Raw genomic sequence first — 12757 nt, forward strand, 5'->3', positions numbered from 1 at the left:
GAACCACTTAAAACACTTCCGAATATTAGACGGACCACACCCAATTTAAATAATATTTTCAAAACAACCATATTAGGTAAAATGAGAGGAATTCAAAAGTGCATGCGTATTAATTTTCGCTCCCAGATCTAAGATCAGTTTTCAATAGCTGTTTCCAGATTCAGAAGACATTGTGAAAAAATGAAGTATCTTTTATTTAATGGTGTATAAATTATGGCGTTTTAAACTTTTGCCATAGATGTGTGTACAACATATGTAGAAATATATCCCACTTAAGATCCTAAATGCAAGACCAACTGGCAAACGTTGCACTATGTGCACATAAACCAGACCGATGGTTTCATCTGGTCGCACTTATGCACCCTTAGCAGTCAAATAGTTAATACTCATTATTTTATGCAGGCGAAGTGTTTCGGTTTGACGTATTTAATGAGTGATTACGTTTCAGGCAAAATAGACAACACGAGTTTCGGGAAATTCAATCAAAAAACATTGTATAAATGTTATTTATTAGGGGGGGGGGAGTTTACACGGGTCGAAAAATCCACTTTTATATGTCATAAAATTTTAGTAAAACTATTTAAGAATACATTGCGAAAATTTCAGTGAAAAACTCCGACTAGTTCCGATGCTATGAGCACTTACAATGACTGCGGAGATTCGAAAACTTTTTACAAAAAAGACATTCCACCCCTAATAAATGTTTTTATTGGGGGGGGGGGAGTTTACACGGGTCGAAAAATCCACTTTTTTATGTCATAAAATTTTAGTAAAACTATTTAAGAATACATTGCCAAAATTTCGGTGAAAAACTCCGACTAGTTCCGATGCTATGAGCACTTACAATGACTGCGGAGATTCGAAAACTTTTTACAAACCAGCACTTTTTTCAAACACGTTTTTCTCGAAACAACTTTTTTTCAACTGATGGGCATTCTAGCGCAAAGAGTTATTGACCAATCGTTCTGAAAGTTTATGTGAATATTTTTTATTCAATTATACTCTATATGAACCTAACTCTTTGATGATGTTATAAATAAAAATATTTTTAATGCAAGAAATGTGAAAACAATTATAGAAAGGCATAACATTGTAATCAAACACCTCAAAAACGTGCAATTTTCAACCCTTTTGATCACAATTAAGTTCATATTCTTAAAAAGTATATTGTTTACGGGGAACAAAAATTGTAATGATTACAGACAAAAATTGTGGTTTCGGTGATGCCCACCAGCAAAAGCTCTGATGTCGCCCCCCCCCCCCCCCCCACGGACAGCAGCTTCTAACTCCACTAATTCAGGGAGAAATGACTTCAAAAATTTACAATGTGTACTTCAAAAAATGAAAATATCCCCCAAGTTTAAAGAAATTCTGATTATTTCTTTTCTGTTAAAAGAAAAAAAAAATCACGGAAAACACTAAAATTTCGGCCTCCTATACTGCCCCTCCCCCCCCCCCCTTAATTTAGTACCCTTACTACTACCATACGTGAAAATTTTGATTCAAAGTTGCAGTGCATAAAAGTGGAAACAAATTAATACAGTCGGACCGCGTTAGCGCTAACTAATCACTTAATATCACTAATACACTTAATATCACTAACTAAATATCACTTTACATGAAATGCTTGCTTGGTCCCGTGAGTTTTTAATCGTTTAATAATTTATCGGATAAGATGAAATCCGTTAAAGATGGAATATTTTTCCTAGTTCCATGAATTTCACGTTAAAAAGTTCGATTGAAATAAATTAACAAAGAAACATGTCTAGAATTTTTACCTCTTTTAGAATAGGCGTTATAAGAAGAGAGCCTCCCCACATGAACTGTGTATCTAAACTCAAAGCAATCTCGTCTTCTGGAAATCTAAAAGGAAAAGTGACATCACATAAAACTTTTAATTTCTGGAAATGACCCTGCAAAAATTAATATTGACGCCAGTAAATAAAAATCGCTTATCCAAAAGCGAGCAAATCAGGACACTTTTTATTTCTTACATAAGTTAGATATGGTTTTAGAATTCATTAATTTTATTCTTACCCTTATGTAGGGTTTTGAAGTCGTTAGTTTATGCGTAAGGGGAAACGAATTACCGCTAATTTTATTCTTACCCTTATGTAGGATTTTGAAGTCGTTAGTTTATGCGTAAGGGAAAACGAATTACCGCTAATTTTATTCTTACCCTTATGTAGGGTTTTGAAGCCGTTAGTTTATGCGTAAGGGAAAACGAATTACCGCTAATTTTATTCTTACCTTTATGTAGGGTTTTGAAGTCGTTAGTTTATGCGTAAGGGAAAACGAATTATCACACATTTTAATTTTACCCTTGTGAAGGGTTTTGAAGCCGTTAGTTCATGCGTAAGGGAAAACGAATTACCGCTAATTTTGCTCTTACCTTAATGAAGGGTTTTGAAGCCGTTAGTTTATGCGTAAGGAAAAGCAAATTACCGCCAATTTTACTCTTACCTTAATGAAGGGTTTTGAAACCGTTAGTTTATGCATAGGGGAAAACAAATTACCGCTCATTTTACTCTTACCCTTATGAAGGGTTTTGAAGCCGTTAGTTTATGCGTAAGGGAAAACGAATTAGCACTTATTTTAACTCTTACCCAAGGGTTTTGAAGCCGTTAGTTCATGCGTAAGGGAAAACGAATTACCGCTAATTTTGCTCTTATCCTTATGAAGAATTTTGAAGCCGTTAGTTTATGCGTAAGGCAAAGCAAATTACCGCCAATTTTACTCTTACCTTAATGAAGGGTTTTGAAACCGTTAGTTTATGCATAAGGGAAAACAAATTACCTCTCATTTTACTCTTACCCTTATGAAGGGTTTTGAAGCCGTTAGTTTATGCGTAAGGGAAAACGAATTAGCACTTATTTTAACTCTTACCCAAGGGTTTTGAAGCCGATAGTTTATGCGTAAGGGAAAACGAATTACCTCTGCACCACCCTTGTCGGCTCATAATTTTCTAGAGTAATTTTTAAGTAAAAGTATTTACTCGTGGAAAACGGGTCGCACAACGGTACTGCCATCCATATGCGCCCTGTAGAAGAGGGTGTAGAGGTAAGGATTGAGGCGGATGCGACGATCCACGGCGTCCTTCGAAGCCGCAGCCACGTCTGGTCCTAGAGCTAAGGGGTCTTGCTCCTGCACCGAAGAAAATTAGACTCAAAAAAAAAAATATAATAATAATAATAAGGCAACAAATGGCACGTGGTAAAAATAATTGCTTGTTAAATGATAACCTTATATAATTCAAAACTGAGGGTATGTATCTATGTCCAAGTTACTTCTTCCGAACGCCAGTGAACTGAGCATCGAACCAGATATCGATAGATCCGCAATTTTCCCATCTTAATACTATTTAACATAATCCTCCGATAATAATTAGCGGAGATAAGTTACAAACTATTAATTAGGATTGAGTAAAAGCGACAACAACGTGCATAAAGTACAAATAAAGTAATAAAATAGAGTTAAAAACTCAGCAAACAGCTGTTTCGGGGCTGTCATATGCAAGCCCCTTCATCAGTGCATAAAAGAAGAACGAAAAGTCCACACAATGTAGACCGAACGACAAAATGTCGTTCGGTCTCGGGTCAATTTTGTCGTTCGGTCTACATTGTGTGGACTTTTCGTTCTTCTTTTATGCACTGATGAAGGGGCTTGCATATGACAGCCCCGAAATAGCTGTTTGCTGAGTTTTTAACTCTATTTTATTACTTTATTTGTTCTTTATGCACGTTGTTGTCGTTTTTATTTATTCCATAGTACAAAGTTTTCGACTGCTTTTTTACAATTTATCAATTAGGATACTTAGATTTCGACATAAAATCCCTATTTTTCGAAGGCTTTCCTCCATTCAAATTATTATTCAGTGCTTCAACTCAACTTTCTGCAACAATGCTTTTTTTTATTTCTAGCGTGAAGAAAGATCTGTTGCCATGAACAAATAAAATTCTGGCTTTTGTTTTGAGGCTTTTCCTGTAATCGGGGGATTTAAAATGTTTCCCTTTTGGCTATTTTTCAGCAATCTGCAACAAAATTTTACTGATTTTTTTTTCAAGCCTGATTGTTGAACATGTGTCACTTGGCATAACTTTTATTTTCGAGGTAGACCGTGCAAAGCCGGGCGAAGTAGCTAGCATGGTATATAATTTTTGTTTGGTTCAAATTTTAAGCAGTAGTTTTTGACTAGTTAATTCACCTGAAGGTTTTTTTTTTTTAATAAATTTGCACTTATCAGTAAAAGTAATTATGCGAGAAGTTTTACTTTAAAATAATTTTAGAACTCATTCAACTCTAACAGAATTCGTTCGAATCGAACAAGATCAGTTGTATATGCCAATCATGCAGCCTGGAATTTTCTGTGTTACCTAGAAGGAGTTTTCTTGCTACGTTACTGGTAGGTAGATTTTTTTCGAATCGAACAAAATCGAGTTGAATGAATCCGTTCATCCTGAAATGGAAGAATGGATAAAAGGAACTTAATTTTAATTCCTAAATTTTAGTTAGCTTTTATCGGATATCTTTACATTCTAAAGCTCTTTTTTTTAGTAAAAAATTGATAACTTGTTACAAAGAAGCACCGGTTAGCAATTCTTATTGTTTTTTGAATAGTTTTAACAATATGTTTTTTTCCTTAAAATTAAATTTATAATTTTAAGTTTTCTGCCCTTGTGTATTGTTCCTTAATATTGTTATTGATTAGCAAGCCCTTGAACTTAATTTAGTCTGTTGCAGCGCTGTGTAGCTTTTTTAAAGCATCTTGCAGTTTTTATGCAAATGCTGTTTTACATGTACACTGTTAAAAATTTTCCGGAAAATTTACGGTAATTGTTATTGGCATCCATATTGCCAGTAACTATTACCGTAAAAATCAAATGTTACTGTAAAATTTTACGGTTTCCTCGGTAGCCCACAGCAACCAGTTGGCGCTGGGATCGCTTATTTCTCCGGTATAAATTACCGTAAAAATCAGCGATGCGTCGGCGATGCAATTTTACAGTAACAATTACCAGAAAATCTTCCTGAATTTTTAACAGTGTACTGCCTCCACTTCTCACGTGATGGTTTTCGATATCCTTTTCTTACTTTTGCTTTTCTTTGAAAAGCAATTTCCCTTTTTAGGTCTTAAATCGGAAAGTTTTGATCTTAAAAATACTATGTAGTGCTTAAAAATGGCCGCTTACTCACAATCTTTTATTTCTTTGTTTATTTATTTTAATTTTCGAAAGCCATTGAAAGAATCCATTGGTATTGGTGTTAAGCAGAGGCGTGCACGGGGGGGGGGAGGAAGAAGAGACACCTGTTGGCCCGAGTCCGAGTCTGAAGGGGGCCCACTATTTTTAAAACAAGGCGTGAAATATAGGGGTAAACAATATGGAGGGGCCCCGGAAAAGTCATTTGGGACGGGCTCCAAAATTTCTGTGCACGCTCCTGGTGTTAAGCAGTAAGTTACCACCCATAAGCCAGAGCTAATGCAGAACTATACCGACAGCCTGGTTACGCCATCTAGAGACTGCAGTTTCGTCCTTGTTAAGGATTCATCAGTCTGGAATAGACAAGAACCAAGTGGAGGCAGATGTCATATCATTGAAGCTGTGAGTGCCAACAAACTGGTAGCTAAAGCATACTTAGCTCACCATTGAAAATTTGCAGTCACGTTGCAGTTCAACTCGTAAATTAAATGCAACGCTTGAGTACTAAGCAGTAAGTTACCGCCCGGCCATGGCTAAGACAAAAACTACATGCCATGATATCTGGCTCCAGCTTGGTTACTGTCCATTCCAGACTGATGAGTCCATAACAAGGACGAAACTGTAGTTTACTGATGGCATAAACGGACTGCCGGAACATTGCATGTTATGCTATTGGTGTATTTTGTTTCAATGCAAAATGACTGAAGGCAATTGATATGTAAAAATGGAGTTGGCTTACCCTTTGGTCTTTCCCGTTGTGATTCCTGAAGAAAGGGTAGAACGCTCCTAATTGCATCCATCGTTTGCACATTTCAGGTGTTGTATCTCCGTTGAAGCCACAAACGTCGGCCCCAATCTGCATTCAAAGAAACATTTTTTTTAAAACTAAGATGCCGCTCTGATTAGCTATTTCAAAGATGGTGAAATGACATCACCTTTTTGAATTTTGGGTTTCTATATTGTCTTTTGTAAATGTTGATTATCTACGGCTCAAATAAGTTAGTTATTTCAGAGATTTCGTCAAATGAAATCAGTTTCCTAAACCTAGTGGTTCTATAACAGAACGAGACAGAACAATACGTAGTTCTGCTTCTTGTTTCGTCTCGTTGCTTTGGTCACGGGTCTTTTCATTCATAAGCTCCCAATTTTATCATTAAAATAAAGGTTCCTTGCTACCCCGAAACACGTGCCTTCAGTTTTTTTTTTTTTTTTTTTGAAAATGCTTTCAATTAATTTTGTATGATTTTCTTTTACTTTTCAACGCAAATACATTTATTTAGTTCTTAAAGTGCTTCTACGTCACTATCTATAAAAGTACTGTAGAACCTTGTTTCTCTGGAATAATTGGGACCAAAGGAAGTCTGGATAAACGAAAATCCGTATAATGCGGTTAGTGTGGAAAATAACCAAAACAAATCTTCAAAGAAGCAGGCGTGCCTTTTAATATAGCCAGGGGTGCCCACAGAGGGGGGGGGGGGGTTGCGCCATCAAAATTTGGGGGGGGGGGATTTTAAAATTTTTTAAACTTATTTATTTAAATTCATTTATTGGTTTATTTTTTAATCGAATTATTTATTTTATTTTATTTTGTTTATATTTTATTCCATTTATTTAATAGTTGCTGTGTGTGTGTATGTTATTGGTGTAGTACAGAAATTTCTAATAAAATAATAATAATAATTTAAAAAAAAAGTAAATAAATTTAAAAATAAATAAATAAATAAATATAAAAAATTTTTTAAAAAATTAATAAAAAAAATTTTAAAAAATTAATAAAAATATTTTAAAAAAATTAATAAAAATATTTTTAAAAATAAATCAAATAAAAAAAGAAAGCTAAAAATTAAATATAAAAAAGAGAATGTGGGTTGAGAAAAGCTTGGGAGGGGGCATTTTCGCCATTGAACTTGGGGGGGGGGGGGCACTCCTGAATATAGCAGAAAACAATGCTTTGTAACAAAATTACATTTGAGAGTAGCTCGCAAAATCCACACTTATTATTCAATCTAACGCAATAAATCAACTGTAGTGGCGTCGAACTGAGATTCCAGGTTCGCCCTGATGCTTTTTAGGATTGCTATAATTTATTATGCTACTTCTGCAGCAGTTGTACCTTTAATAAAAATAAAATGCAAATGCTTGGCGCACTTATAGTTCAGCCATCATATTATTATTTGTGTGAATAAGAAACTTTTTTAACTCTATAAATTTGATCTGAATTTACCGGAGATTCGGATACACGGGCGCCGATTGTCAGGATTCTCGTGTAGTTATCTGCTGTTCTAATTAGTTATTTCATAGATGATACCACTGTAAACAGGTACTTTACCACAGTGCTTCTGTATCACCTATTCATCTATTGAACAGCTGACTGGAAATGTAAATCCTTATCCCTATCCGCTTTTTTAACATGGAACTTTATTATGAGGGAAAGTACGAAGTAAAACACATTTGTGCAAAATAAATGTAAGCTGAAGTTATCCAAGTGCATTTTTGCCTGAACTAGCTTCTGAAATCCTGAAAATTGCTAAATCACTGTATGGATAAAGCAATTGCAAAGTTAAGGAAAATTAGTAAAGTGCAAAAGAGTTCATCATTTAAACATTCTCCATGATAAAAAAATTGTAGCAACATGGATTTCTGTACATTTTACCGTAAAATTTAAAGAAATGTTTTTATAATTTATAAAAGATGGTAGCTACAGTACTCAAATATATAGTTCATCAAATACTGATATGTTAACAAAATAATCAAATGTGATGTTTATTGATAGCAAATTAAAGTGTTTTATATGATTTGAAATAAGTGTCTGCAACTACTTTTGCGAAGGAAAATAAGCGATTATTGTGGGCTATCATGTTTATGATTCGGCTATTCTACAAAATATTTCAACATAAGGTGTTAAATTCTGTTTAACATATCATCATTCAACAAAATAAAAAAAAATAGAAAGATAATACTTACGTACGGTATACCGAAAAGATTAAATTCCAGCATGCCTGGAAAAAAAATTAAGGAAAAAACGTAGCACTCAATTATGCTGATAAAAATAATAATTATTATTATTTTAAAATTTTGCTACAATATTCTCTGAAAGGACTTATAACATTTATTAAATTAATAACCAATAACGTGATCGTCCATTGTATAACAAAATTCGCTGTCACAGGGAATTCTTTTATCGCAGATTTTACCTATAAAGATTTAGAGATTTTTTTTCAGAATAATTACTTTGCATGTCGTTATTTTACAAAATGAGTTGTTAAAAATTTAGCAATCATTTCCTTAAAAAATGATCTTGATTTTGACGCAAAAAGAATCGAATTAAAAGCAGAGACATAATTTACTTGAATACGGTAGCATAAATGGAAAAACCAAAAAATTGATAAAGCAATTATCATTATATTCACGCATAATGACTAATTTTTATTTATTTTTTTTTTTACGCGTGATCAACAAAACTGTTTCTATATCTTTCTTTTTTTAATTCAGAAATAAGGAAAGTACCAAATAGCGAGCAGAAAAAACGTTCTTAATTTCATGGTAAAAGACTGGTATAAGAATTTCCTTTCACACGCCTGTATCATTGATAGAGTGGTAACCCTGAAGAGAAGTAAGAGTTAATAATGCTGTTGGTGTGAAAATTTAACTTCTTGCATGTGATTGGATCACAAATGGTTAATATAGTTGATAAAAATCCACACATGCTGTTGTTTTGATAACTAACTTCAGGATCAAAGCTAACACAAATATCTTATTTCGCTTTAATGATTTTATACGTTGTTTTGTTACAAAACATGAAGCTTAAATAAACCGAAACAAATACATACATTACATACGTAACTTCTTTAATGACATACATAACTTAATTTTGGCTGCAATTAGATGTTACGAAATAAATCCGAAATTAATATACATATGTGAAATGAAGTATTTACTCTTGGGAGGAAAGAATAAGTTTAAAAATCAATTTTGAACTCGCAAAGACAAAAAAATTAAAGCACGTTTAGTTTGATCTATAAACGACTGAAATAATTTTAAAATTGCTGAAATGTGCTGAAAATAATTTACAAAAATAAAAAAAGCGTTTATGAGGTTAAATAGTATCTTTTAAGAAAAGATAATGAAATTTTGTTAACAGATGTGATCATATGATATCGTAATAAAGAAAATAATCTAATTAAGTATAGCAATTGAATAACCATACAGCAAAACATGTTTTTGAAGCATAAGTTATTTGTCCTCACGTCCCTGTTATGGAAAACATGAGGTCTTAAAGTCTGCCGAAGTTTTAAGAAACGTTTCCAAATTTATATCAAACTTTTCTGAGAAATAGAAGAAAGACATCTTTCAAACGTTTTGCAGATGCAGACGGTGAAGTTGCGTGATACCTTCAATTTTTTGCCAGGTAAAATTTAGCGACTTTTCTTAAAATTTCGCCTCACTTCAAGACCTTATATCTCGATAGCAGGGGGACGAGGGCAAATCATTTACGCACCAAAAAAGTCTCACTGTACTCTTTCGACAGCTACCTATGTCATTTCTCCTGTAGGAAATTCTTGTCTGTGATTTTTAGAAAAGTTACTTCTAGTTGACTCATCCAAAGCAGATGGATAACATTTGCCACAGTGGCCGCATCTTTTAATTGAGTTCAACTCTGAAGAGTTCCGTGTAGCAAATGCTGGCGGCACAATGAACAAAAGTATTAAAATATTTTTAATATGTGGAGTAAGACAAGAATCTATTTTAAATAGTAAACCAATAATTTAAGATGTTAAACCCATAGTATAGTTTAAAATTGCAAATTTGAAACCACTGGTTGGAAACAGAGATACCGAAAGCCAAAGCCGGCCCTTTGTCAGTGTGGTTGCCGAGTCCTCCTCCTACATAAAGTTTAGGTTACTTGGACTCCAACCCCTCAAGGACCGGGCCCTTAGTTTCTGACTAGGCTGACATATCTCCTCGTCGGCCTTCATTATAAAAGGCAAAGCGAATTCAAATTTTTGTGTTAGAAATCTCACCTATGATAGATCTATGCAAGTCTGGCCAAATGCTTCTGTTGTCCCCCAACCAATGTCCAGCGAACTGACCACTAGAAGGGAAAGTGGACCTCGAAATGACCACAGATCTCGTCCCTGTTGCTTGCACAGCCGCCCTAAAAGAGACATTCAGTTTAATAATTGTCTCGGAGACATAGTCAAATTTGACTACAGTCGAACCTCGATATATGGTCAACCCTCGAGACTTCACGAAACTGACCTTATAGCGGGTTGACCTTATAACCGATTCACATATATTCATTGATAAATAAACATTTAATTCATTAAATCACTTCAAATTTTAATACGTTCAAAACTATTAGTTAATTAGGTTATTATATTCAGTAAATTACCGCTCATTAGCCTGGACTAAAGCAGAAATACATGAAATACACCGCCAGCTCAGTCATTTCCAGTCGAGGACTGCACCATGCCATGCCATGCCATCAATTTTCGAGTTGAACCGAACCAGTGCTTCGGTCACTCGGCTGGTCTGTGCTAATTCTACATTAGCTACCAGTTTGTTTGGCACGCTTGGCTTCCATAAGAGGTTTTCCATCTCCAGCTCAGTCACTTTCCTATGCCGGGCTGATGAGTGAAACTGCAGTCCTCGGCTGGAAATGACTGAGCTGGCGGTGCATTTCATAGGTTATTATAGTTAAATTGATTTGAACCAATTTAAATTTTTGGAATCAATAAGATATTTTGAAATTATTTTTTAAAACTTTCATTTAGAGTAAAGCTGCATTCAAATATCCCCAAGCAAACAACTGATGTGCAACTTACCTTACTTAAAATTGTCATTAATACAGGACTAATGTGTTTTTTCTTTAATTTAAACAAATTGGTTTCTAATTATTTTCTGAAAATTTCTTCAGCTTCTCATGACTGGCAAAAGAGTGCAATATGTACACGCTGAGTGCCCGAATTACTGCTTCATATTTTAGTATCACTGTCGTAATGCTCACTACTGAATTCTGTGCACTACCTGCTACGTTAATAGGAAAAACGACTTTTCACTTTTTAAGGATCGTATATCGCGGTGAATTCTTGGAAGTGAATCTGTTAGGCACTGAAATCATTCAAAGAAATCTGACAAAAGTGACCTTATATGCGATTAATGTATTATGACCTGACCATATATCCGATAATACATGACATAGAATTCCTATTCAGTGAACCGGGACTTTAGAAAAGTGACCTTATATGCGGGGTGAACTAATAAGCGGATGACCCTATATCGAGATCTGACTGTATTTTGAAACGGTTTGCTGCGAGAAAAGCATTGTCATTACTTGATGGTGGGAATGCTTTGACTCCATCCGTACAAACTGTGGACATCGTAGTGCTTGTAAGTCGTGTCGGAGTTCACGGAGTGCTGGCTTTCCATGCAGAGAGTCATTGTTGACAATCTTGGGGTGCCGCTGCTTTTCACTGAAAAGAAGAAGTCAGTTCCTTATTCTTCCAATTAGTCATCTACATTCCGAGATTCTGGAAATGCTTGGAAAAGTACTTGATGGATAATAGCAATTCGTTACTCTTCCACTTATTTCATCTATAGTTGGGCAAACCTAACCTGGTAGCGTGGTAATACTGTGATTGGGATTTGCGTAGTCTCCACAATGCTGTCGGGTTATGCTTACCCTGGCTACACTTTGAAAATTAAGGAGCTGATTTCAAGTCTGTAAAATGCTTTATAAACTTGCATAGAGAGTCGGAATATTTCAAAGGGAAAGCAGATATTTAAAAAAAAAAAAAACTTGATAAAATCCAAATATATCATTACTTCAAAAATGATAAAATCAAATATCAAAGCACAAATTAAAAAAAACTATTGCATGTGAATAGACATCTTTCAAAATTAAACGGAGCTTCTTTATAATAATTAAAAAAAAGCTTCGAGGTTCTGGCAGTGTAGCAGCAGTCACAGTGTGTTGTGATTGATGCTTAATATCCAGACGCTTACAGCTTTTGTACATTGCAGATTGCAGAAAAAGGGAGCGGGGGCTGTAACCGAAAAGCAAATGTATTTTTTGGCAAAATATACATTGCAGAATTCACCTCATGATGTACTTTTTTTTCATTGCAAAGGTTTCATTTTAGTGCATTTTATTATTGAACTAGCGGTACCCGCACGGCTTTGCGCATAGTAGAAAATTAAAAGGTCATTTGGTTCGCCTGTGTAATGGATAACGAATGGATAACAAATAATGGATAACGAATTTCTAGCCAATTTGATATGTTCATTTGCTCGCCCATGTTGTGATAATTTGCTCTGTAAAATGTTCTTAAATGTGGAATAGAAAAGAACGAAACCGAATTTTCGAAAAATCGCTTCAAGGTGCACACCCCCATGTTAAAAACTGATTTTGTACCAAATTTCATGAAAATCGGCCGAAAGGTTTAGGCGCGACACAGAGATCCAGACAGAGATCTGGACAAATATCCCGACACAGATCCAGATATCCCGACACGGATCCAGACAAACTTTGAGCTTTATTTTTAGTAGAGATAACAAGC

At 34.7% G+C, this 12757-nt stretch overlaps 1 protein-coding gene across 1 annotated transcript in view; it reads right to left on the reverse strand.

Annotated features, from left to right (window-relative positions):
* LOC129226271 (maltase-glucoamylase-like) overlaps positions 1-12757 on the reverse strand; it is a 70312-nt gene that overhangs the window by 14445 nt on the left and 43110 nt on the right. Inside the window, exons 11-16 of the mRNA XM_054860872.1 lie at positions 11533-11671; positions 10220-10353; positions 8163-8197; positions 5938-6054; positions 2996-3144; positions 1779-1863 (exon numbers count right to left, since the gene is read on the reverse strand). Coding sequence (XP_054716847.1) covers positions 1779-1863; positions 2996-3144; positions 5938-6054; positions 8163-8197; positions 10220-10353; positions 11533-11671 — 659 coding nt within the window. The remainder of the gene's footprint in view (positions 1-1778; positions 1864-2995; positions 3145-5937; positions 6055-8162; positions 8198-10219; positions 10354-11532; positions 11672-12757) is intronic.

This window comes from Uloborus diversus, chromosome 7 (genome assembly GCF_026930045.1).
Source record: "Uloborus diversus isolate 005 chromosome 7, Udiv.v.3.1, whole genome shotgun sequence".
Lineage (NCBI taxonomy): Eukaryota > Metazoa > Arthropoda > Arachnida > Araneae > Uloboridae > Uloborus > Uloborus diversus.